The sequence below is a fragment of the Poecile atricapillus genome, chromosome Z, assembly GCF_030490865.1.
Source record: "Poecile atricapillus isolate bPoeAtr1 chromosome Z, bPoeAtr1.hap1, whole genome shotgun sequence".
In the NCBI taxonomy this organism is placed as follows: Eukaryota; Metazoa; Chordata; class Aves; order Passeriformes; family Paridae; genus Poecile; species Poecile atricapillus.
Genome location: NC_081289.1, coordinates 102,312,531 through 102,339,408, shown reverse-complemented (window position 1 = coordinate 102,339,408; position 26,878 = coordinate 102,312,531). Strand labels below are relative to the sequence as shown.

General features: G+C 36.1%; 1 protein-coding gene across 1 annotated transcript in view; it reads right to left on the bottom strand.

Moving 5' to 3' along the window:
* The window catches only part of ADAMTS19 (ADAM metallopeptidase with thrombospondin type 1 motif 19), a 139,102-nt gene that overhangs the window by 14,663 nt on the left and 97,561 nt on the right, over nucleotides 1–26,878 (bottom strand). Inside the window, exons 12-21 of the mRNA XM_058826247.1 lie at nucleotides 26,011–26,141; nucleotides 24,990–25,159; nucleotides 21,859–21,986; nucleotides 21,035–21,155; nucleotides 18,971–19,051; nucleotides 11,787–11,944; nucleotides 10,939–11,092; nucleotides 8,037–8,172; nucleotides 5,570–5,774; nucleotides 3,506–3,658 (exon numbers count right to left, since the gene is read on the bottom strand). Coding sequence (XP_058682230.1) covers nucleotides 3,506–3,658; nucleotides 5,570–5,774; nucleotides 8,037–8,172; nucleotides 10,939–11,092; nucleotides 11,787–11,944; nucleotides 18,971–19,051; nucleotides 21,035–21,155; nucleotides 21,859–21,986; nucleotides 24,990–25,159; nucleotides 26,011–26,141 — 1,437 coding nt within the window. The remainder of the gene's footprint in view (nucleotides 1–3,505; nucleotides 3,659–5,569; nucleotides 5,775–8,036; nucleotides 8,173–10,938; nucleotides 11,093–11,786; nucleotides 11,945–18,970; nucleotides 19,052–21,034; nucleotides 21,156–21,858; nucleotides 21,987–24,989; nucleotides 25,160–26,010; nucleotides 26,142–26,878) is intronic.

The following is a 26,878-nucleotide window of genomic DNA, read 5'->3' as shown; positions in this document are numbered from 1 at the left end:
TACCTTCTCTACCTTTACACATGTTCTTTGACTGGGGCAGAAGGCAAACAGTCCTTATCACTGACATCTGCTTTCTGTACCCCTCAGTAGATCTCTCTGCAACTGTCTCCCCCTAACATCTGGAGACTTGATTTCCTCCATCTACACACACACACACACACACACACACACACACACACACACACACACACAAAACTTTCTAGGGAGCACTGCATGTACTGTCTGAAAAAAGTTATTTGGAATAGACCACAAATTCTGTGATTCATTGCTGTAAAAACTAAGCAGTTGCCTCAGATGCCCTTTCAGACTCAGTGGAAAAATAAGTAGGAGATTAACCTTTGCTTCAGTTTTTGCTTTTGCTTCTTCAGGCTACAGCCAAAGTGAACTGCATCCCAACCATTGGGACCACTACCCCAGATGTCATATTTGACTCCTCAGAACCTCTGGTCAAACACACAGATACCATTTAGAAATTCTGCTGGTGCTCCAACTTTAGTTTCTAGAGAATACATTCTTTTTCCAATCTTCTTTACAATTTATGCCACGTTATCTTCTCTGGTCTCTTATACACATATACTGTATATCTCTTAATCTGAAAAATTGCTGCTCCTGAATTCTAGCTTGTTGTTTGGACTTCTGATCCTATTTTTCCTTGCTGAATGATATAATATACTATCAAAGTTTTTGATTACCATTTTCACTACCCACTTTCCAAATTATTCTGTTCCAAAATTCATCCTGCTTCTCACGTTTCATTTATTCTGACAATGGTCCGAAGAGCCTGATAATATCAGAAAAAATACACACGGTTTCCTACATCAAGTAAAGTACCTTAGATACGCCCTTTGAACACCCTATGCTGCTGAAATGTGTTTTTTGGAGAACGACTTCTACAGTGATGTGTTCTTTAGTAAGCTGTGCAGATGTGTAAACATGCAGTTCACATGCATTTTATTTCACCTCTTCTCTGCCTATTTGTTTATACTGAGCTGATGAATGCCTCTGAGCATGATCCTGTCCTTGTATGGCTCTGAAATGGGTAGCCAGTGGACAGCTTAGCAAGGGACACTGCTGCTAACAACACCTTGCCCTAGCTGGTGCTAGAATAGCTATGATCTGTAAGCATTCCTCATTTGAAGGTAACACACACATTCTTAGGTAGGATATTCCATGGGTGGCATTTGCTAGGAAAATACGATGTCATTGGTAACGTTGCCAGGTACTGGCTCTAGAATCTCAGTTTGAGCTTTTACTCTTTTCTTTCTCATATTCCTCACAAAGGTGGGCACAGAGCCTGAGTGATTGCTGAAGAACAGCAATGTTTAGCATATTGACCCACTGTACTGACTTAAACACCATTACAGAGTTAAATGTTGCACACAGGCCAGTTTGTACAGACTTCTTTTAGATTAAGTTTGAGTTTTAGAAGGACTACTGTGTTTATTGATCTACTGGAGCTTGGAATTTTGGTCATATTTTCTCTGATCTTGGTATTGTTAAAACATAGAGCTCAAAAACTATTTGATCTTTATACCAATGAAAAATTTAACTCCATTACAGCACTCCATAATTATTAATCATGTTATCTTTTCAGTAATAGTGCAATTTAAGCTTGATTTAAAATTATGTCTTAGGAGTTCAAGGGAAACAACAAAGTGAGTAAAGATATTAGGCCTCTTGTTTCAACATGTAAGAAGCATCATTTAAATTTTTCAAGTCAAGTCTTGGCATTAGCTAGAGAGAACTTGGCTCTGCTCTAAGGAACAGACTTCTGTCAATGACAAGAACAATCCTAAAGAGTAAATACAGTGAACACAGAAGGCTGCACTGCACCTCTGGGTTCAAAACAGACAGAGCAAAGATTAACATTTATCTGAGCTTTTAAGTTGTTCTCACCATTGCAGACATATTAACATGTATACCATGACTTCATGTTGCTATGTACTCCTTCAGTGGAACAAAAGAATAACAAAGAAAAGAAATGGGCAATCAAATTGAACTCATGTCTGTAGAGAAATCAAGGTATCTATTTTTTAGTATAAATATTGGAAAAACTTTGCTGCACAAGTCACAGTCAGACTGTATGTTAAGCGTTCAAAAGATTTTGCCAGTTCCATAATTCCCTATGTCCTAATTTTGAAGTTCAAAGTACACCTTAGGTGAGAGTGTTACAGCTTTGACACTAGGAGGAGAGAGGAAAATACGAAATTGTCAATACATTTTAAACAGGAAGATGTAAGTTTTTGCACACTCATCTATGACATGGCTGTTTGTGAGAAGTACCAAGAGGATAAAGTTCTTCTCTCCTGGGCACTGGGAACACTGTATAACTATCTCAGCATAGCCACATAGCCTCAGCAACCCCAATCTGAAAGACTGCTTCAATTAACAAAGCAGATGGTCATTTCTCCATGGCATACTTTCTACTGGTGCTAGTGCTAAATGAGGCCAGTTTTAACTGCACTTATGTAGTAGGCAAATGGAAATATTAAATGTTATTGCCAAACATATCTTCTTGTAAAAGTAATACTGCTACTGAAAGTTAGTTGCTTCTGTTGTTTAAAAATAATGGTTATGCTATGTGCTTTTGAAGTAGCTAGTTACTCACAGAGTACTTGCAGCTAATTCTTGGAAGGGTGGCTAGTCATACACTGCTGGCTTTAGTCCTTGTTTCCAGCTCCTACATCACATGCAAGACAACTAAAAATACATTAAATACTTCTCCATACAAGCAAGTAAAAATGCTGCAATAATGTTAGGTGCTGAAAGTAGAAGTGTTATGCACAAAGTTATCAAGAGAAGCAAAGGAAACAAAAAGGATTAAAATCTTTCTGCAGAAGTGTGGTCTGTGATACAGCAAGAGAAAACCTCGACAAGGTTCAATTTCAGCATGTTTTGGATATTCCAAAACTGTATCAGATATTCAAGGTCTATCACAGATTTAACCAATGTTGTTTGTTACTGTTTAGCCTATGCTTATCCACTTCTCAAAACACATATGCCAAGGAAATAAGGTAATGCCAATTATGTTGAGTGTTCATAATAATAAAAAAATAATAATAGAATAACAATAATAGATGCTTCCCAGATGCTAAATGGTTTATGTGGAAGTTGATAGGCCAAAGGTGTTACTTTGAAAGGCTGGAGGGTGTACTTTACTGGAAGCACAAATAAAATGTTCAAACACAAATTAAGAATATATGTAAGTGGTAAGGTTGGAGCTGGCTACAGTTTCTGAAGTTGCCTGCCTGCCTGCCTGACAACACAGTAAGTTTGTACAGATTTGCATTATATTGAAGATTTAACTCATACTTCATATTCCTTGTTTTTATTTATACTGTAGGCTCACTGTGACTACCAGCCTAGGGTTGTTTTTTTTCTGTTTATAGCCTTATTTCTCCCTCAGCTGGGACATCTGTACACTTTTGATAAGAGTAATTCTTATTAAGAACTCAACTTGCAAAATGTATAATGCTGGGAGGCACTAGAATCAAGGATTACTCACCTTAGACCAGTCTCCCATTCTCCAGATGTAGCATTTGGAATAGTCCTCACAGTCCTCTGCCTCTTTAGGTCTTGTGGACAAAACACATTTCTTGCGTGGATTGGTGCACCTCACAGTCCGATGCCGTACTCCCTTACCACACTTTACAGAGCACTGTTGAAGAAATTGTTTTTCAGATTTCTACAAAATTCACTTACCCCATTTCATCCCCTTCTATATAACTTCTGCCAAGCCAGCATAAATATTTCACAGCTTCAGTGATCTCCTAACTTCCAACCTTCAATTGCAGCAACACTAGATTTATTAAAAGAAAAACTAAACAAAAATTCCTTATGGGATAGAATGAAAATTGATTTATTTTTAGCTAAAATTAGATAAAAACTTACTTGCTTAAGGAAAAAATAGGCTTTTAGATAAGAAAGTATCTGAAGAGTTATGATTAAATAAATGCAAAATGTTATACTAAAGATACTAGGCAGTCTTTCTTCTTTGAATGAAAGGAAATACAATGAAAGAAAATCAAAATAACGTTCATAGGAATAAGATATGAATCAGCTTCAGAAAAGCTCTGTTAGTGTCCAACAGCCTTTTTGGGAGCAGTAAAAAAATTTAGAATGGAAAAGCAGGTATTCCAAAACCATGCAAGAATCCAGCCTGAACCTGAAAATTCAAAGTCACTATGTAGACAGAATGTGAAAGCTCTTTTCAAGTTGCTCAGAAGGCCCTAATCTATGGGTTTTTTCCACCATTCCCACTTACACAGCCAAAAATGATGCCATTTCCTTCTCAAAACATTATCACTGCTTTTGATCATCCCACTGCTTGCAGTTCAAAACTCTCCTCTGCCAAGCTGATTATAACCGCAGGAAGCAGTAATGGCTAGCTTCCTACATAATGGTGATAGTAGGAATGGCCACGGGAAATATCTCGCTCTCCAAAATATATTTATCACTTCCAACAAAAACATGCTCTCTCATTTCTCATCTCTGAAGTAAAACAAACTGAGTGAACAATCTGTATATTTCTTTTTCTCACCTCTGTAAATGGATGCCTTTCCTCTCACAACCAGCCCTCGCATCATAAAATCGTGTATCACATCAGAAACTGCTGGTACTTGCATCTCCTATCTCCATCTTGGCATCTGCTTTTCATCTTTGAAAACATTCCCTATTTGTTAGCTCTTTCTTGCTTGGGGATCAAGGTGTTCTGCTGAGTAGAGCAATTCAAAGAAGGGACTGCACCCACATTCTGAAACTGCTATTTGTATTTTGATCACGGAGGGCTCCCTAGCACAGCTTCTGGTATGGGAGGCAATCAGAATTCCCTTTACTCTTTCAATTAAGGGAGAAGTTCCAAATAACCCTTTCATCTTGTCCAGATGGCAATGAGAGCAATGCTCTTCTTCCTCCCGTCAGTTAGTTTTAGAAGAAATTAAAGATGAAGAAAGCCAAATGGACAAGTACATTCAAAGATCTTAAATCAATAAAGCTTTTTGAACAAAAATTATATTTTACAGCAATCCTTCAGGATGAAACCTATGTGAAATGGTGTTACTTACAAGTCCATTTGCCTCTTGCTTCTGCTTTTGGAAAAAGAGCAGAGAAGAAAGAGGAAGGGTAGAAAACATCCTTCTTTGCCAGAGGTTCCCCTCAAAGCCTCTCTGAAGCAGGATAGCATCAGCAATCTGCTGCTCAACATCCCTTGGTACAAAAGAACATCCCAGATGTTCCCACTCTGAAACCAAGGTCTTGTAGCTGATAATTGTTATCAGCTTCGTTCTATTTGCCCCTGGTTACCCATTACTACAGACAAGACATACTTGATTATATGTGCCTGAGATCTGGCCAGAAGAGACTGTTCCACATTAACTAGGTAAAATACAGTAGTTCTACACAGATGGTTTTCCTAGACCCTAAAGCCCAAACCTTTGCCAAAACATTGCATGAGGACCATGAAAATCATTACGATGAGCTGTGCTACTTGATGCTGAAAAAAATCTTATTTCCAAAAAATAATAAGGTACAAATAACAACTGTGGAGTATTTGTATAAATAAATGCAGTACCTCAGACCAGACGCCTGCCTCCCACACCGTCATGCAGTCCTGGCCTTCACAGCGCTGTGCAGAAGCAGGCTTTGGCCCCAGACAATCCCTCTCCCTAGCTCTGATCAGGGTCCCATTTCTGAGCTGCTGTGTGCAGGCTACTTGTCTGTTCTGGGTTCCTTTTCCGCATGTCCTTGAACATGGTGTCCATTCTGTCATCATCCATCTGCAAAGAAACACAGGCAGTGTAGTAATATGAAATCAGGAAGGGAAAAATACCATCACAACTTACTCTCTTGCTCACCAGTGTATACACCCATGACACACTTGCATATTTTCAGTCTCATTTTACTGTCATTTTGCTAACAGAGTATTTATTAATCTAACATATATTACATTACATGTGGTATTAATGTAGCTATAAATTCCTTCCCCAGTCCACTACCCCTATGTTTTCAAAGTACTTTCCTCTAATTATAATCCCAAATTTCCAAAATATATGTACATTTTTAAAGAAGACAGATCCCTGATCAGCCTGCCTATTGTTCTCTGTATGTCTGTCTATGTCAAGTATATGCCAAGCATGTAAAGTCCAGCATTCCTTCAAAATGCTCTGTTGCAATAAAAAATCACTCAAGTGTGAAAGAGTCATTGCCCTGGAAAAAGCATAAAAGCCTATAATTCTTCATGTTCTTCAGAGTAAGGCCTAACAGGGTGCATGGTTTAAATCACAACAGCAAGGAAGGCTGATGCAGTTTGGCAGAGCCCACATACCTGGAGAGCAATCGTTCTAGAACATTATTTTCCTCAGATGTTGTGTAGATCCAGATTTCGGCCATGTGCCCTTAAAAATCAAACAGTTCTGCCCCTGATGCAGTACACAAGTGTTTTCAATGAGACTTAATTTGCTAGGACAGTTTTTAGGAAACTGAGATTTAATGAATTTGTGTCAGCCTTCTATCATGCATTTGTAGCAAGAAAATAAAACATTCAACTATGGGGTTTTTTGTTATCTGTCCAGACCCACAATTTACAAATCACAACCTGTCAAGATAATGAAATAGACTTTAAGGTATTTCTTCATGTGCCAATAGCAAATAAGTACTTATGCAAGTGTATGCTTTAGTTTCAACATTTCTGTTGAAAGCTAATAATATTTTGTAATGATCACTTACAGTTTATCAAAATTGGATCATTGAATCTTTCTATATTTCTCAGTACAGCATCTCTGAATATCAATTAGCAAAGTTTTAAAATTTTCTCCTAATAAGCTGGAAAAAATACAGAATGTTGTGGTATGTTATGGTAGATAACGCCTCAGAAAAAGATCAGATTATTCCATTTCTATCTATTAAATGAACAGAGATGTTAATAAAATAAAATAAAAGTCTACTCAAATATGCATATAATTAAGTACAAATAATCCCTCCAAGGATAATGGCCTAGCTTGGGGAAGACCAAATGTCAGTGGTTTTGTCTTAAAATGTATCCTATTTTGCATTCTATCAATTTCAGTACTTACCCTTTCCACAAAAGCTATGTTTTCTAGTTCACTTTACATACTTCTTTCAGCAGTATTTGCATTTCATTTATTTTGCATTATTTTGTTTAAAAATGCCATCTACCTGTCCTCCAGATGACTGCAGCAGACTGATCCCAGTGCTTACTCCTGGGGATTCTAGCCAGTTCTTGCTAGCTGCTCTCCCCTGCCTTGAAAGGTGTGGACTTGCTCTAACTTGCTTTAAACAAGTACAGGCAATTATTGAGGACCTCCTCAAGTCATAATTCTTAGCTGCCAAGTGGCACCACTCTGAAATGTGCCAGCCTGGTCAGCCAATGCAAGGAGCAGGCTCAGCTGCAGAGACACCAATAGGTGGTGAGTGGGCTTTGCTTGGCACAGGCTGCTCGTGGAGCTGCCTCCTGCCTCTTGCAATATTCAATCGTCAGAGTCTAGCTCAGCCTATTTACTGATAAGGACTTTCCTCTCATAGGGGAGAGGAAATAGAGGAGCAAGGGGCAGACTCACTATACTTCAAGTTGCATAAACATAGAAAGAGTGATTAGCAGGGGTTTATTTAATTATTTACTATTTAGGGTACCCAGAGTTCATTGAGAATTTGAGAGACGCGAAGCCTTATTTGGAAAAAAGACATTAAAACATATCATTAATTAAGACTATGAGACTAAATCCCACATATTTCTTTATATAAACAGCATTTACATTTCAGTTTTGTAGCATAGATCAGTCTGTGAAAATACTTCCTGAGGAAAGGAATTAAACGCTTTATTGAATAAGAATTGATTTAGTCCTGGTGCTTAAGGACTCTCTTTCGTTAAAATTCAAGTGAAACAATTTCCAACCTTTCTATTTTCCCTACATTTTACATTATAACATTTTGGATTAATTGCCCATTCATTGACAGAAGCAGTCCACTGTAGGGTTTTTACATCTAGATATTACCATTTAAATTAAACAAATCACTATTACCTTGTCTGGCATGGCTGTTCGTTGCACTTACGGATCTGTGGTTCAGGTTTTGTTAAATATTTGCACTTCTTGTTGTCCACAAGACTGATATTCTTGTTCATAATCTTCGTGCAAGAGACTGTTGTCTTTCTTTCACCTAGTAAAAAAAGAAGCACGTTTGTGAGGAAACCAAAAATATGCAAATTGTTAAGGACACAGATACAGTTATCTCATGTATAGTCTGGCTAAAAGAGTTGCAAAATCGGTCTAAGATATTCAAATCTAGCAGGGATCTTAAAAGAAATCCTACAGTTTGCAGGGAAGACTGTGAATTTTAACATAGCCTTTGTATACCACCATCAAGAGTTTTTCTGCTTTACTCCTGCAACTAGTTAGAGACCAAACCCTTACTCTTACTGGAATAATTTTCTTTCCCAGCTACTAAAATCCCAGCACTGACCAAAACTTGCAGAAATTTACAAAGAGAAGCATGCTTGTTTATTACTATATAAAATGAGGAAAGAAATGACGAATTGTCACTGGCACTCTGACAAAGGGAATCGGCACATGCATCCTTCAGCAGGGAGCCTGCACCATTTCCATGAACTAAAGAGGCCAGATGACCTGATCTGCAGGGTCAGAAAACCATTTAGGAAGCTGGGTACTGCTGCAGAGATCCAGTGCATGCTCTGTACAGAATCCTTGTCCTGATGGGTGGCCTGGAGCCTGCTGTCTCTTGAACATGGAAGCATTAGAAATTACCAACCACAAGCATTAAGTTGCAATTAGAGTAGAGCCTAAATACTAGAAAACTAGCAATCCTTGAATTCAGAATTTCAGAGAGAAGAAAACAGGCTCATAACCCTTTGTTCTTATAGTTACTTTTACTCTGCCTGGAATTTTACTGGCAAACGGGCTCTGTGCATAAGCCGGGCAGGCTTAAGAATGAACGTTCACCAGAGGTCAAAAACGAGCCTGTGGACGGAGCAGTTAAGTTATAAATGAACGTTATGTGCATGCCCACTGCTGACTTTTTACACAGCGCTTGTGTACATGAGAGCACACGCATCTAATCTATCATATCACAGTGTTTGAATTGTTTGACAATTCTCTCTGCACTTACATATACATCTATGTGTTCATATTCTCTCCCACAAAAAGAAAGCTTTTTTGCAACACAGGAGGTCGCAGACCAGTTACATATATACACATACACAAAACCACATGGCTTCATCACTAGTTTTATCCTGACACATGCTTTGAGCATTTAAGCAGAATTATTGATAATTGTTGTATTATTTTTTCAGATTAATCAAAATATTGATGTTAAATTTTAATCACAAATAGATACGGCAAAAGCTGCAGAATTTTAGTTTTATTTTTGCTTGATATTTAAGCCAGAAAGTAAAAGAAAAGTGAAATAGTTTTGTCTAAAGTAAGAAAAATCTTTCAGTACTATTTCAGAATATTTACTTTCTAGGGAACTTTGTAATAACTCGCCTATTTTAGACAATAACATAAAATGAAGGCCAGTTACAACAGAAAAAACTTATAAACATTAGAGTAAAACATTTAAATATTTATTTAAGCATTAATGTAGAATAAATTACTGACATACTGCATTTTAAGATTTCTGTAGATAATAGAAATATTTAGAAATATCTGGGGCAATATCGACAGATTGTAGTAGCATTAAAATTATTCTAAAAATACATCAGGAAACTATAAAAACTGTGAATTCACAAGTCAAGAGGGATGCACTACTAAGAATCAGAGGATGCTACTAGCACCATGAGCAAAATACCTTCTAGGGAAGACGCTTTCTTACCAAGCCACAAAAAGCAAGTTTATGTAAACTACAGCAGTCTTTCATGACACCAGGATTGTTCACACAGTCAGAAGAGCTAGAACACTGTGTTCTTTATGCTGATGTTATGAGAAAGAAAAGCATTTCTTTCTCATAGCCTGGAGGCTTTTCTATTCAATCACAAAGTACATAGCAGTTTTCAGAACTGTTGATCAGAGCAACCATGACTGTCAAGATTGTCAGCATGAAAGACAGGTATTAAAAATCAATATGGTGCTCACAGGCTGACTAACTGCACAAGGTATGAAAAGATCACTGTACACTGCAGTAATTAAAAAAAAACCAACCCTCTCTGAAGTGTTTTTTAAGTACAATTATAATTTTATGGAAAATTTTATAGAAAACAGCTTGAAAGTTTTCCTTATATCAATACTGTTCATATTCCAATATTTATGTTCATAATCATATTTTGTTCTTCCAAAATCACATTTTTTATGGTTAATAAACATAGGAAAAATATCACATCAGCATGCTAATATCTGCTGTTGTAATATTTGTTCCATATGTTTCTGGATCATCTTCAACTCATGTTACTAACTGTACTTATTTGATCTGAGACTGGGATTCAGCTTTTCTGTGGTTTGAAATGTCTCTTACAGATCATTTATCTTCAGTAGTTCCAAATACAGAGTGGAATGCACTTTCTATTCTTGTTCTAGTTCTTGCACTTCTATTTCTTCTTGGAAACTGTGTCCTGAATTTACTTGTTAGCCTAAATTTTGTTCCTTCATTACCATCTTTTACTACTTTTTATATTTAGTCTGAATGTTTTCCTAGAGCTATCACAGTATTTTTAATGCAATCAGAAAGCATGAATCTGACGTATGTCTACATTTTCTGGAAACATACAAGAAACAACGAGGATATTAGTATTAAATATACAACACTGACCATCAGAATCATAATTATATATAAACAAAAAGTGTTAATACATGCATATAGGTGCACATTGTATAGACACATTTGCACTGTGTATATACATGCATATAGTATGCACATATTCATTTTTTATATATGTGTGTGTGTGTGTGTTTGTACATTTTTCTTATATTTTACCTCCTCCACATACGGCATCACAGTCTTCCCAGGTGGAATGTGTCCACATGAAAAGGGGCTCTGGTACTTTAGAGCTCTGATTTTCAGGGAGAGGATCCAGCGGGATTGTGTATTCATAGTGTAAACCATAGCTCTGGTCATGGAAAAGCAGCACCTGCAAGATACAAAGGAAAACCTTCCTACATACACGGACACTACAGAAGACAAACTCCAAACTGCAAGTAGATTGTCTTGAAAAGCACAACAGAATGACTTGATGCTCTACTGCCTTTCAGCCCTCCTAATGGCTTTGCTAGAAGAGTATCCAAGTCAAGCCAATGGGAAAAGTATTTTGCTTCATTAAGAAAATTCCTTTAATTTAAAGGGTTTGAATTGTGAAGTACTTCCCCATCATCTCTCCCTCTTTCTTTATGGTAGCTATTAACTTTTCCTCTGCTACACTGAAATGCATCAAAACTTGACTTCTTCATGGAGAATTTGGTGATTCCAATTCTGAAATGATGATGCTGTTCTACATTCAGCCAGGATTAAAACCACCAGAAATTAATTTGAATCTCTCTCCTTACTTGGCACATCAGCTATTTGTGATGTTGGCAGGAATGCTGAGACCTTTAATCCGGCCCCAACAACATAAAGATTGCTTATGGATTTAAATGCATTTTTTCACAAGCAGGCTGACAGACCCCTCTCCCCTCACCCCCTCCTTCCTACTTTTGTAGATATATACGTAAACATAAAAGCAGGTATATCTTACATCGATCTCATTCTCTTGAGGAGTCCGGAAAAAATATTTTTTACTACGCTATATCATAGGAATCAAGTAAAAAAAAAAAAACCAACTGTCATACCAATAAATGTAAAGGTGATGTTGTGGGACCTTTGGCTGATATCTTCTCCCAGAGACCTCTCCGAACATAATGGACTGTGGTCCCAGCAATGTTGAAGGTTCCAGAATGTTCTATCTTCCAATCACTATTGATTGACTGTTTTCCAGCATCCCTAAGAGCTGTAAAATACATGAAAAAAGCCCAATATAAAAGATGCCTGTGCCAGTAGTGATTTTTTTCCCCCTCTCACTTCCTGTTTAGATAATTAAAAAAATAGTTGAAATTAACCTAACTCTGATTGCAAACATATTTATGGATCCTACTGTACATGAACTTCGGTTGGTATGTACTTCAGAAACACCTTCCAGAGGGAATGCCTGGCAAAATCATGTACATTTAACATTACTTGAAGTTAATAGCAGTGTTTTAATGCCTGAGAAGATTGTCAAGCTCTAGCATAATTCATAATTTGAACACTGAATTACTTTAAGGCAAAGGGAACTATTCTCTGTTTCCAGGTTGGCCCTTTCTATAATCCATAAAAGCATGGGAAACACAATTTTCACAAGACTCTTCAAGATTTGTGGAACTAGGCTAAAACTTTAAAAAAAAAAAAATTCTAGTTCAGAATTCTTTCCTCTCTAATAACTACACTTGCCCTTTCTGCACCTTAGAATGTGATAAGATTTTATACACTTTCACCATGTGATTGCACTCTTCTAACAAATAGGAAAAGCTTGTTCTTTTTGGCTGAATCATTTCTCATGCTGACTTAATTTATATTTAAAAATATGATCAAGCCAGGTAAGATATATTCCATACACTGAGAACAAAGGATTTGTATCTATAGCAAATGAAACAGATTCTTCTGTGAATGATTTGTAATTTTACTTTGTTTTAATTTATTTTATTTTGTTCCAATCAGTTCTGAATAATCATGTGAAGTAGATTTGAAGACACCTTCTGTACAAGAAGTTTTACACGTTTGACTTCATTGAAATTGCATGTTTGGCATCAGATTGTTGTAAGAGAACCTCTACATGTTCCAAAATTTCCCTTTTTAAAGTTGTAAGTTAATGTGAGTCACTCCTGTAATCATGTCCTCTCCTCTTCATATTTATACTGTTATGTTTTGTTTCTATGGGAAACAATGGCAACAGGCCTATGGACTGGCAGGAATCCAATTGAATAAGACACCACTGATGTGTACCACTACGGCACTGTGTAATAGATGTTAAGACCATAAAATCCATTAACACTGTATAACAGTCTTGTACTGAAAAGAAACAGTGATTCTACAAAATTTAAAAACGTGTATTTTAAGTTTAAGCATTCAATTGTTAATGGTAATTAATTTCTATTTAGTGTTCAAACTGTTGGAGCTAATCCTCTTCACGGTGGAAAAATTAAAAAAATACACTCGAACTTGCCAAGGTCCAGCCGGGTCACGCTGCTCAGATGGAGCAGCATCCTCTCCCCAGAGAGAGGATTCTCTCTCTTCATTCTGTCTGGTCTTTAAAATGAACGTGTGTGCCACAGCATGCAGACATGTGCAGGAAACTGAAATCCCAGCTCAGAATACAGAAATATGCCAGATCCTGCATTTTCTGCTTTCGGATTCCTCATATGAGTCACTGGTCTTAGACAAAGTCAGAAAGTGTGTCCTCAAGCCTTAAATTTGGACTTGGACTCAGGCAGTGCAGCTTCTGTTCTTGACTCTGTCACACCCCATTTTGTAAGCCAGTTCACTGAGTTTTATTCTATACTGCACACATATTCCTATTCTTCTTACTTTGGACAGAGGAGGTTGCTCTGTACAAAGTAACCCAAAATAGGAAGAACTTTGAGAACACAAGATATCCTCTATCAGGTAGTTCAAGCAATACACCTACAATTGAAAGGACAACCAAAGAAAACTTGAACTGGGAAAGCCTACCACAACCGTAACCACAACCACAATTTCAGTGCTAAACCAAGGGGACTAATTAAAACTGCATCTCTGTAGAGCATAAAACAGCCGTCATAACAATGGCATTTAAGTGATGGTGATGAGTGCAATGAATTTTTTAATTACTGTGTCAGGACTATACACCCTTCTAATTTTAATGAGGTGTGAGAGGCTACACAGCCAGAAAGATAAAACAATCACAATTCAGCTATTGTATCTCTGATTTCTCAGTGGGGAATAACAGTGTTGTTGTTCTAGTCCTCCACTTGGTAAATCAGTACCTACTAATAATTTTTTTAATATGGAAATATCACTCTACTGTATTAACTCAGTGATCTTTTTTCTACTTTGTCCAAAATACAGTTATATTTCCAGAAAAGTATCAAAGTAATGCCATTTTGACTGATCCTTCCTTTTCTATAGAAAATGTAAGATATCTGAAATTCAATTCTAAATGAAAGTACATACACTGATATTTTTTGTCACTGAAGTAATTGCTTCACTTTCATTCAGGTTATTAGGTGTCCCTTCATCTTAAGAACATTAGGACTTAATATTCAAATAATTTTTGAAAACAGCAGTGCTAAGGCTGACTGATTGCTAGTTCCCAGTGTTCTCTTTATTATCCTAGCCTCTTCAAAAATCGTGCAACAGTCCCTTTCCTTTGACCACCAGGAGCTTCACTGGGCTGCCATGATTTTTCAAAAATACTTGAGAGTATATAGCTATATTTCATATAGATATAGGTATATAGATATGTAGGTATATAGATATATAAATATATATCTTGAGAGTATATATATAAAATACTACATTAGCATGTTCCCTCAGGACCAACTCATATATTTGTGTACATTCACATTGCTTGCATTGTCTTAAACCTGATCTATGATGGGAGGAACTTCATTCCACTGTTCCCTGCCCTGATGTTGAGGAACTTGAAAGATGTGGAAAAACTGTTCACCACTTAAGTTGAGGCAAAACCTGCAAAGCATCACAGCCTTCTGCAGGATCATCATAACTTTTCCTGTCTTATTTTTCAGTGTGTATTGTGGGTGTGTATATATTCTTTACTATTCCCTTTCTGACTAAAAACCTGTAGAAACCCTTATTAACTTCCCCATTCTTTGCCAAAAACCAGCACTACTTGCACCCTAGTTTTCCTGAACATATCCCCACATATATGAGCAGCATCCCTATAATAATTCCCAGGACATATGTCCCTGGTTCCACTGCCTGTGCATACCTTACAATTAAGGATTTAGTGCAATTTCTTACACTTTAGTTTGACCAGGAGGTCCTTACTCACCTATGCTATTCTCCTGCCTTCTTTGCCTGATTTCTTAGATGTTGGAATGATCAAGAGCTTTTGCATTCAAGGAAAAATTATTATCCTTAAGTGTTATTAAAAACTATTATCCTAAATCTTTAAAGAACTGTCAGCCCTTTTGCTTCTGTATACGCATGGGCAGTTTCCCATGTGGTACCATTTATCAATTCCTTAGACAACTGAAAGTTTGCTCTCAAAAAGTCCTGGCTTTAGTCTTCACCTGGCCCATATTCCTGAAAATCCTGAATTCCAGCAGGGCATGATCATTGCAGTCTAGGCGGCCACTAAACTCTCTAAATAGTTCATCTGTGCTGGGAAGGAACCAACAAGGTCCAGGAGCACTATTACTCTGGTCTATAATTTCAATTAAGAAATTATCCTCAATACACTCCAAGAGTCTCCTGGATTGTTTACAGCTTGGTGTGCTGTTTTTCCAGTAGATATCAGGTTACTCAAATTCCCAAGCCAGATCGGAGACTGCAAGCATGATGATTCCTGTAGCTGAAGTAAGAGCACTTACTCTGCTTGGTTAGGCAGCCTGTTGTAACACCCAACAAAGAAGTTTCCTTTGTTAGTCTGTCCCTTAATTTTTACCTATAGGCTCTCAACCATTTCCTATGGTCCTTTATACATGAAAGGAAAACATGTTAAGTCTCAGTGGACTCTGGTTTCTGCATTGCTCTGGCGGGTGAGGGGGGAGATGGGACGCGTTCTCAACTGGCTTCCCTTGAGATCTGAAATTACACTCTGCAAAGATTGCACAGATTTGGTTCTAGGTATTTTTAAACTATTAACATTGTCAGAAATGAGGGATTCAAAACTTCTCAGACACCATCTGCTTTCCAACACACTCCTGTCCCGAAATGTGGCCCAACATGCTTTTTTTTTAACTGGGAAGCATTTAATGAAAGAAATCACATGGAACACAACACACCTATAGGCTGGATGCCAATAAGACTGTTGGCAATTGCAATGTCATGCTGTGCTACACTGCAGATCTGAATGGTCTATAGCCCTGAAGTAGCCTGATCACATATCTGAGAATAGTGACACAGCTAATCCACTTTAGTTCAGCTGAAAATGAACAGTTTCTCTCATTTCTGATCAGCACAAAAGAATTTCAGGTTTAGGACTGTAAGTAATTTCCATAGTTATATTCCACTAATCCATCACATTAATTCATTATAAAGCCTGGACCTGTCAAGGCCATTATTCAAGTATCTCATGAATGAGCTCTCTAATTTTAATGCCCAGGTCTTCTAAGAAGCATATTTTAATTTTCCTTTTTGTATTCTGTATTAAAAATGTGTTCTGAAAACTTGCAACACTTGCCAAATATGAATGAAAATTTAGTAACAGAGAAGGTATTATCTCATACCATAGGAATCTAGATAATGCTTGAAACAACTTTTAACAGTTGTTCTTATAATATTTTTTTATGTAACTGATAGTGAACCAAGTATCAAAAATGGTTATAAACAGTGTTACCACTGCTAGTTCATTCTTTAAAAATACAATAAATATAATAATAAATATATAATATATAAATATATAATAAATATATAATAAAATATATATTAATTATATATAATATATATTATATCTATATATAATAAAATATATATATAATAAAATATACAACAAAGTTCTATCTGAAAATAATAATTTTCAGTTCCAAAATAAGTAAGCGTATGCTTTAGGAAATATTCTTTACTTAAATAAATACTCCCCACCCACTATACTGCTACATGTAATTCCCACTCCTGAATACTGTACTGATAAAAGAAGGATCACAAACTCTTGTGCTATTTCCAATGTAATTTCAGCAGGGAGGCATACCTAGTTTGGCTGTATCAGTCCTCCTGCTTCTCCACAGGTGAGGAGAGACAGACAGTTATCAATGGGTCAATTGGTTCAGTAAACACAGTTTCAAGTTTTACCTTGCCTTTTGCTCTGCGATGCCAGAGCTCCTGTTTCTATGGTGTATGTTGACATACTTCACACAAAGAAGACAACTGTTCTGAATACTTGCTTCAACACCACAATTATCCAATGATGCTGCGAGCGTGGGCTGTAGTTCTACTAATCAATTTAGCAAAATCACCGCCATTTCCAGATAGTAATGACTCTGTTTCCTGACTATCAAGTAAATCCAAAGAAGGGCAGTATATTTTGACTCCTTTTGTATTTGACCTCTCAACTGACTACTTCCTTCAGTTAAAATTGCTTTCTGAGCAACAGCTACTGGAGTGTGCTGAAATACATTGTGTTTACACTTTATTTCCATTTACATAATTATTAGCAGTACAGTGAGCTATATTATCTCCAAATTACTTTTCAGATTTTTAATCACAGTATAGTGAAGAATCTTATTCCTAAAATTAAAGACTTAAACTCTCACCCCAAAACTTTCATTATGCTACGCCTATTCAAAAACTATTCCTTTGCAATTCAGATTCTGATGCTTTCAAAATAACCTATAACTGAAGAAAGTTTAAATACCCTGTGCCATTAAAAAAAAGGGTGCAACAACACAGTTTTAATTCAATATATGGCAATGGGCCTATTACTGGGTCCCCACAAAGGATTAAAAAAAAAAAAAAAAAAGAAAAAAAGAAAAGGTGTAGGGCTCAATGAAATATATTGCACAGAAATACTGGCTGATCTTCCTTCAAACAAAAACCAGTAAAATTAATTAAAATAAAATTAAGGTATTAAGGTAACAAGCAACTAGGAGCTTATCGGCAGCTTTCCCAAATGAACATTATGACTGACATTATTTCATGGGCATAAAAACCATTTCATTCTTTAGCCTTTTGTGGACTAAAGGTTAAATCAGTTTGCTACTCATGAAGAAGGAATAAATTTCCCTAAACACAATGCCAGCATTTATTTATTTATTTATTTATTTTTGCCTTAGTCAAAAAATAGAAAATAGTAATGTCAATAGAAAGACAAACTTCAGATATTGTTTTAACACTCTTACATTTCCATGTCTGTGGTTCATTGGGGAACAATTAAATATTCCAGATCTCTAAACCTCCTGGGAAGGTGCAGGCCTCAAGGCAAGCCAGCAGTCACCCACTGATAACCTAAACTGTCATAATTAAGATTCACCATCTTCACCATTCTCTCAACTGAAGTACTGAGAATACTCTAACACTTCTTAAAATGTAAATATTACTTATGAACATAACTAAGAACCAGGGCATTTCTCGTATCATTGTCCTATTTCTCATACTATGTCTCTCTCAATTTAAATTTAAGCACTGCACAAAACAATAGCAATTATGATATTTCATATATTTGCTTAAACCCTGTAACAATAATGGTAATAAAGTTTACTCTCCCACATAACTTCTTTAGACCTCATTAAAAGATAAACACTTTTTTTTTAATCAATGAAAGACAATTTCACTTACATGGAAAAAAGAAAATAATCACTGTGATTAAGTTAATCTATTGGAAGATTCAGACAATTCAAAATAGTGCAAAGAAATACTTTTCTGCTTTTTCAGTCTATTTTTACCACTTCTGTTTGAAGTTTGTTTTACCACTGTTCTGTTAACAGTGTGTCTTCTTGTTGTCTGAGCACAAATTATTTTATGTTTGAACATAAAATTCTTTTCAGTAGTTTCAATATGCTTTCCATGCAAAAAATTGAAAATGTGCAAGTATGCATAGACATTTTTTTACATGATTTAAATACAGTGTTTGAAATATTCTCTAAAAAAGATGAGACAAAAGTCCAAAGGAAGAACAATATTAAAAATGATTCTGTAATAATTTGTTCTGTTCCTTAGACAAGTTTTTCACAAATCTTTTGTTCTACTCAGTGCTTTGTTCAATGTCAAAAGCATGTTTAGCTGACACTCTTCAGTGCTGAGCAAAACAGGACATTAACACTAAAATGTGTGTAATATTTACCTAAGTAACTGTGAGCTGGTTTTTCTTCCACAACTTTGATTCTCCTTGCTCCTGCAGGTATCACCAAAGCTTCCACATAACCTAAACATGAGACCAGATGTCCCAAGTTAAACATAAAAACAGAAGAGCATAGAAAAGTACATCGTGTATGTTTTCTCATTTCTTCTCCCTATTTTGCTTTTAAAATGTAGCAAGTTATAATTTATTTAGCAATATTTTGAAGATTCTTGCAAAATTGAAGAAAAGCTATGGAACTGTGCATTATATCTAATATATATACAATGCTACATAATTAAAAGAGTACACAGTAAAACACATCAAGAACTAGTGAGGCTTGGAGATTGGAACTGGAGCAGGTGATGTTATTTCTGGCTAAGTAATTTAGTGTCATCATGACCACCAGATGACTATAAAAGAATTCCAGCTTCACTCAGCATGAAAAGACAAATGGTATGGCACTAAAATCTAAGCATCTGCCCACTGCTTGGTTTTTAGGTTTTTTTAATGTATTTTTTGCTCCATCTCCTTCTTAGTTTAATATATGCAAACCCTGCTATGACAGGCTTTGGTTTTGCAATTTACTTATTCATTACTTGCTTCAAATTGAGATTGTCTCTTGATAGTGTGGGATTAAGAGAGGATGCTGAACAATTTGCTTTAAGTAAAGCACAGTGAAAAGGCAATGCAGATGGAAATCACTGTGCAGGCAGGAATGTCATTAATTCAAAACACGTATTTTTGTTTATCCAGGTAAACTTCACAAAGGGAAAAAAACCACCCATCTTCTATTATGTGTAGCTATGTGATATTATACAACAAAATACTAAGTATTTACAACACTTTTTCAATAATCCTCAAACATGAAAATTAAAGCAGCATCTTTCATTTCTGTAAGAGTTAATCACACTTTCTAAATATCGCTTACGGCTTCCTGAGAAGGAAAATAATTTACACAGGTGTTTAGATGGCAATACTACAATATTGAGGATTGACACAGCACCCTGAAAAAACTCGAGTGTGTGTGAATATTCACATCAGCAACAGAAGAGGGCTGACACAATGTGATTTTATAATCAAGAACCTTTTTTGCTGTTTTTTATATCTTGTGGTTCTCCAGAATCATCTGGGGTTTGGGATCTTTGCTTTGCCTTACATTCCACTCAAGAGGGCCAGACATAAACATTCCTAGACTATGCCTAACTTTCCCTTCTTGCCTTAAGTACTACAGTCAAAAATCCACTGAAGTCCTTTATTTTTCAAAGATTTGCTGTCTGCTTCTCATTACAGTATTTTTGATGTGATTTACTTACCACGTCTAAATTCTGCATATTTTCTACTCAAGAAACTGAAAGTATAATGGCCAGCAAATGCTGACAGTTGGTCAAATGCTGCTTCAAGGAGAAGACTTGTATACATGGCGCAAGATTCAATTCTCTACTCTGTCAACATTATTGTGCTGGAACCAGTAAGTTATTTCCAATCACATGACAGATCACAGCAACATTTGTATATTTCATGTTCATTTTGCATTAGAAAACCTATTGGCTTGTGATGGTATGCTATAATTAGTATAAAATAATGAGTAATGAAGAGGTATCATACTTCTTCGTGCATTTGGCTCCATGATTTTTCACTGCCTGTCCTAGTTTAGTAGACAAAAAAATCATAATTTGGATATTTATTTTGAAGAACACTACATTAATCTAGACACTAAAAGAATTTACAACACTATATTCTAAAAATATAAGAAACCTAATTTCTCATATTCCTTAAAAATCAGTCTCTTCTGTGAAACAGAGTATATCTTAATGATAAAGATATTGATGATAAAGATATTTCCTTAATTTTGCAATTGAAATAATGTGCAATAATTTTTCAACAAATTTTAAAATATTTATGCATTCTTATCCTCAATGTCTTAACATCTTTAAAAAGCTAGATCTGAAGTTCTTTTGAGGATCTGAATAATTTTAAGAAATATAACTTTTTTAATTTCCCACTGTTCCAAGTAATCAGAAAGCCACTGGTTTCCTTAGTATTTGAAACAAACAAAATAGACATTACCTGCTCCTCTGGTATGGTTAAAATCACCTTTAATAACTTTGCATGACTTTCCATTACCATTGCATATACCACAGTGATCTTCACGAGCTAGAGATCCTAATATACCATCACAGCCAAATTTCTGTGGGAGAAGAAAATAAAGGCTGTTGAGACACACGCCACGTTTTTCATAAAGTTGCTGTTAGTGTCAGGTACCTCACCCTTCTGCAAGATGCCTAACCAGCATGACCCAGCCCTGCTGAGAATGAGAATTGCACTAGCTCATGGCAGAGATCTATCCCATAGAGAAGTCCCCTGTGACTTTACATAGTTTGCTGCATTCACTCTTCCTATGTAGCTGGCTAACTCTACCAGCTGCTCTCCAAGAGAAACACAACATTCCCATCTCCTGGTGGGACCTGTGGCACATCAGGTCCACTGTGCAACACACACCCCACAGGCTTTCCCACTAAGAGAATGCAATGTGCCTCTCCTGCTTTCTACTCTAAGTATGGATGGTTCTTTACTATGCCCACAACGGCAATGTGTTAATGTCAGCCCAAGGACTTATTCTGAATAGGGCATAAACAGGTCTGAAATATGTAAATACAAATTATACCTGTATTTTGCTAAGAAGCATTCAGTTTAAAACAAATGAAGTTTACTCAAGCATCTCCACATTCTGTCAGACACATTTCTATGAATTAATATCAGGGGTAGCTTGACAACAGCAATAAGGTTACTATATGCTAGCTTGATATGAAATAAAAATCTTTTAAAGTTTTAACATATATATGTGCTTGGCATGTGCCTGTATATCCAGGTTCAAAACAAGTAATTCATACCTGGCATCTACCATCTGCACAGACATCTAGCCCATGCTGGCCACAGGAAGTCCCATCCATCACCTTATCTGTTAGAAGAACAGGTTGATCCTTTCCAGACGGCGAACAGAATAAAGCACACGGCTTTTCTGTAGCAGCAATAGATGGAAAAACACACATTATTGGAAAAAGAACTTTCAAAACATGGAATTATCATCAACACTATTGCTAAAACTGATACTTGCTTATGTGTGGCATGTATCTACACTAGTATAAGAAGTTACCACACAGGGAAAACAAAAAATTTTTTGATCCATTTCTTAGCTGTTTGTTAAGTTTCAGATTTTTTCTTCCTACAGCATGCTGTTGCTATAAACTTGGCCTACACAGTACTCATGTCATGCTCATTGTTGCAATTAAGTGTATACACATTACAGCTGTTGGAATATTTTGGTAGTAATCTATACTTTCATTCTCCTGTATTTTTGGCAGATCATAAATATTGGTTAAAAAAGAAACTTAACACTTTCCATACTTCCTAACTGTGCAGGTCAAGGAGAAAAAAATGAAGTAATTGGCACACCCTGGGAAGAAAAATATATGAATTTATAAAGTTCACATTAAAAAAAACCCCATGAAACACTTTTCCATGAAAAGTGGTAACAGTATTCCTAACATTTTTACAAAGTTTAAGCAATTTTCTACTAATTTGTAAAACATTCTGTAAATAATTTCTAATCATGACAGAGCATAAAAATGTAGTAATATCCTATGTATCCATGTATTCTTAATGGCCACATTTATAAACGAAGAAGTCTGTTTCACCAGTGTGAAAGTAACAGCGAATAAAAGAAACTAAGTCTCTTCTCAGTGGTCAACTAAGTACAAAATGACAGGACTTCTTCATATCTTTGTTCACAAATGTACTGACTCAGAACTTCTTCTTAAATCTGTTGCAGATTTTTAAAAGGATAAAAGTCAATCCTGAACCTGAAACTGATTTCACTTGGACACAATCTATGCCACTCTGACTTCATACTGACTTCTAGATTCCTGGAGTGCATTTTTATTAGTAAATTAAACAGTTCCAGGAAACATTCAGGGGCACTGGAATTCTACTGTCTATACAGCTGAACTGTAAAGCAGTCTATGCCACATTTTTTTGCATGTGCTAACTAGCACCAGCTCAGTCTAGACTGGAAATTGCCATCTGTAAAGGACTGTTTTCAAAAAAGTAGTTTTAGCATGCAAAGGAGTAAAAAGTACAGACAGAGGAGTTTTGCGCCAGCTGACTTACACAACAGAGGTCTGGGCACATTTATATTACTGAAATTGACAGAGCCTCAGGGTATCACTAGAGGACTGGTAGAAACAGATGTGATGTCTTCTGCCAACATGTGAAGCTAGTCAGACACAAGCCATCTCCAGCTAAAAAGCTGCCTGAGTTTGTGCCCTCTGCATTCCAGTTATACTCTTTAAATAGTAACCTCAAAGTTCCCTGGGGGCTTTAAGCATGTATCAGCATTTTTTAAAGGAATGCACAATTGATGACCTAAACATCATTTTAAAGACACTGAACTCAAAAAGGCAGCAACTAAACAACACCAGACAACTTCAGCAGAGTACAGGAGATCTCATACAGCAACTATTTTGGACAAGGTGCAGAGTTAGTGTTCACTAAGAGAGCCAACTATTCAGGATTTGAGAATAATGTATACTGGGATACTGGCACTCTCTGGCTGGTCCACTTTTGCTTCTCCTGAGGGACACCTCAAGACAACAGAATCATTCAGAACAAAGTCAGATGAAAGCAACCATGTGTACTCATTAACATGGCACAGGAGAGCGTCAAGTTTTTTTCATCTGAATGAAATCATATTATTCAAAGCCAGACTTAAACATTTAGATCCTTTAAGATATAAATCATGTCTTCCTGTGCTAAAATGAAATTCAGTAAAACAAAACAAAACTAATTGACTTGATAAGAACCTATGTAATAGCTGGAGAGAGTTCTCTTTACAATGAAATGAGCTAACATACAAGCCTAAAGAAAATAGTTTTCCATGAAACAAGTTTTCCCTTTAGCACCTTGAGAAAAGGGTTAGAAGAAAAGAAATCCATCTTCTTGACTTAGGCATAATATGTGGATAGAAAAACAGTCTTCTATGCTTTCTAATGTTTTCTGATAAATTGATTCATGAGTAAAACCAATTCACATAATGAACACCTTAAAATTTGGTAACACGCACTTCCAGTATTCCTGTGTCATTCTAGGGTTTTCTTTATTATGGCTTGCTAGGATTTTGTGAAATTCTCAAGTCAATCATTTTCATAACTGATGTGGTTTTGTTGTGCTTTTCCTTGGTTTGTTTTTAATTTAAGTAAATTAAAGGACAAAAATTTACAGAAAATTGAGTGGGGTGGAAATTACTGTTCACTTTTCTAGCAAGAAGGAATTTATTTTCTAGTCACTGATGTTTCACACCAACATTACTGTTGCAGATAATATAAGTCTGATCTTACTATACTCTCACTTGAGCGTTTTCCTGCTGATATGGTATGTAAGCAAGTTTGTTGCATGGAAGCATGCATACAGTATGCCAGGACTTTGCATGCAAGTTATTAGGATTTATAGAATTTTTACTGAAGTTTACAGCATACATTATCTACACATTGTTGCCAAATCCGTGATATGTGAAATACTCACAATGTTAAGCTAGGAGTTATCTCCTTCCTCAAAAACAAAGGCTCATAACATCTGCATTGTCTTTTTGGCTTTGTAGGTAAAAAATATAACTGATACATGTTTAATGATGGAGCATTACACTAGAAAGCTGTATTTCTGAGTCACTTCATACTACAATTCTGATTATAAAAGTAAAAGCTGACTGGATTTTCATTCAAATGTAGTTATTACCTATTAAGAAGGACAAATAGGACAAATTCATTAGGAATAAAGGAAAAAATATTCTAGAGCATACAAAAGTACCACTAGCTCTTGTCTATGAAATTAAAATAACTTACCAAAAATACTGGGCTTGAGGTTTGTTTGTTTGCTTTAGTTTTAACTATATCTTTCTTGATTAACAACATCAACAAGCTATAAGCCATATAAGCAGATTATAAGAACAAGGGAAATAGTTTATACTTACCATCATCAATGACAGCTTGCCATTGGTGCACATGCTTCTGATTTGAAGATCTGACACTGAAAGCTTGGCACTGCCAGTCCCTAAAGGCAGGCACACCAGCAGGGCAAGAAGGATTTTCACATACCCTATACTGCATTGTGGGCCCATGACACTCTCCTTCAAGGCCTGAACTAGAAAAGATGGTATAAATACAACCCTTTACTGTTGGCAACATTTTGTCAAACTTTGTTTTACTCCAAAATCTGCTATACAGTCTTCCATAATTATTCACCTCCTCTTTGTATTATTATTTTTTTAAATCATTGACTCAACTCTTACACACCGTGGATTAGTTTTATCTATACTTGCCTTTATTATTCTACTCTGTTCCCACTCATATGACTATATTTTCTTTTCTCTTTCACTTGGTGCATAAACGGCCCACAAAAATCAAATTGGCACGGAGTAATTAAAAGGAAAACACCTTTTACCTGGTCACTGAGATACAGTGAAACAAACTTCATTCAAGTCAAAAGTAAAAATCCCTTTATCCCCAAAGGCAAAAGGTTTTAATTTTCACAAGATAGGGAATCTAAATTCTGTTTCCAGATAGTCTATTTAAATGTCTGAGAAACTGGTAGACAGATCTCTTTGTAAAACTTTCAGTTCCTTGGCTCTTCAGATGAGATGCAGAAGTCAATATCCTCTAGTTAAAAAATTTAAAGACTAGAATTACACACTGATAATCTGCATATCAGAAATTGTGAATTTAAGTTTCTGTTGCTTCTTCATGTGAATCTTAAGAAGGAAGTTTTATTCTTCTGTTAATTTTATCCAGGGTCTTGACAGAAGTAGAAAAGATGAAAAATAGTGTTGCCATGCAGTAAAATACCTGAAATACCTATTCTTCTAAGTGTTTTTCAGTATTCATAAAGTATTAATTGCTCAGGTAAAGACCTGTATCTTCACAGTTTCCTGTACTCATATAAATTTTGTTCAGAAATTATGACGAGTTGCAATGAAAACCTGAACTCATTTTTACCCAGGGCATTTGCGCTGTCGACTGCTGATTCCAGTGTTGCAAGTACGGCTACAAGTGCTCCATGCGCTCCACTCCCCCTCCATGTGCTCCGCGAAAGAGGTCCGATTGATACAATCTCCAGCCTTACACCACTAGGTGAAAATTCAGCTCTTAGGTAAATAAATTAAGGCATATGCAAAACAATTCACTTCTCCACTAGCACACAGGAAGCACAAGATAAACATTTGGTTCAATACACAGTTTTTATGTCAGTCAGGTATATTTTTGCCTAGCACTCTCTGAAGCTTTTTCATCTGTCCTAGTAAATGCAACAGCTAGAGGCCCTTCTCTGTTTCAGTGGCCAAGGAGAAGGTTCAATTCTTGTCCACAACCTCAAAAGCAAGTTATTTTCCAATGAAGGATACCTCCTAGAAATGGTATCCATACTATGCTGTCTCCCTTAATTTTAGATTGTGCACTGCCTAAGAAAGCATTTTAGTGTCCAGCCCAAACCTGGCTGGTTTGGATCCTATTTCAGGGATCATTGTCCAGCTTAACTGTACCGATGATCATAGGATAGTGTCCAGAGCTGTTCTCAGGACTTGCTTGCTTCAGCATGACAGTTCCCACCAGCAGGAACTTCATTGTCTCTCATTATCAGTGACAATTTCAATAGAAAGATATATTACAAGTAATAGAGAAAATTTTATTCACCATTTGTATTCAAAGATAAAATGGAAGCTTCAAACAGCTGGTGTTGAGAAAGTCCAGAGAATTTCTGGCATTTATTAAAATAGTAATAATAAATTCAATGATCTTGCATGCATGTACCATTTCCCAGGAAAACTGATTTCTCACTCAAAAGCTATCCAACCACTATTATTATGCT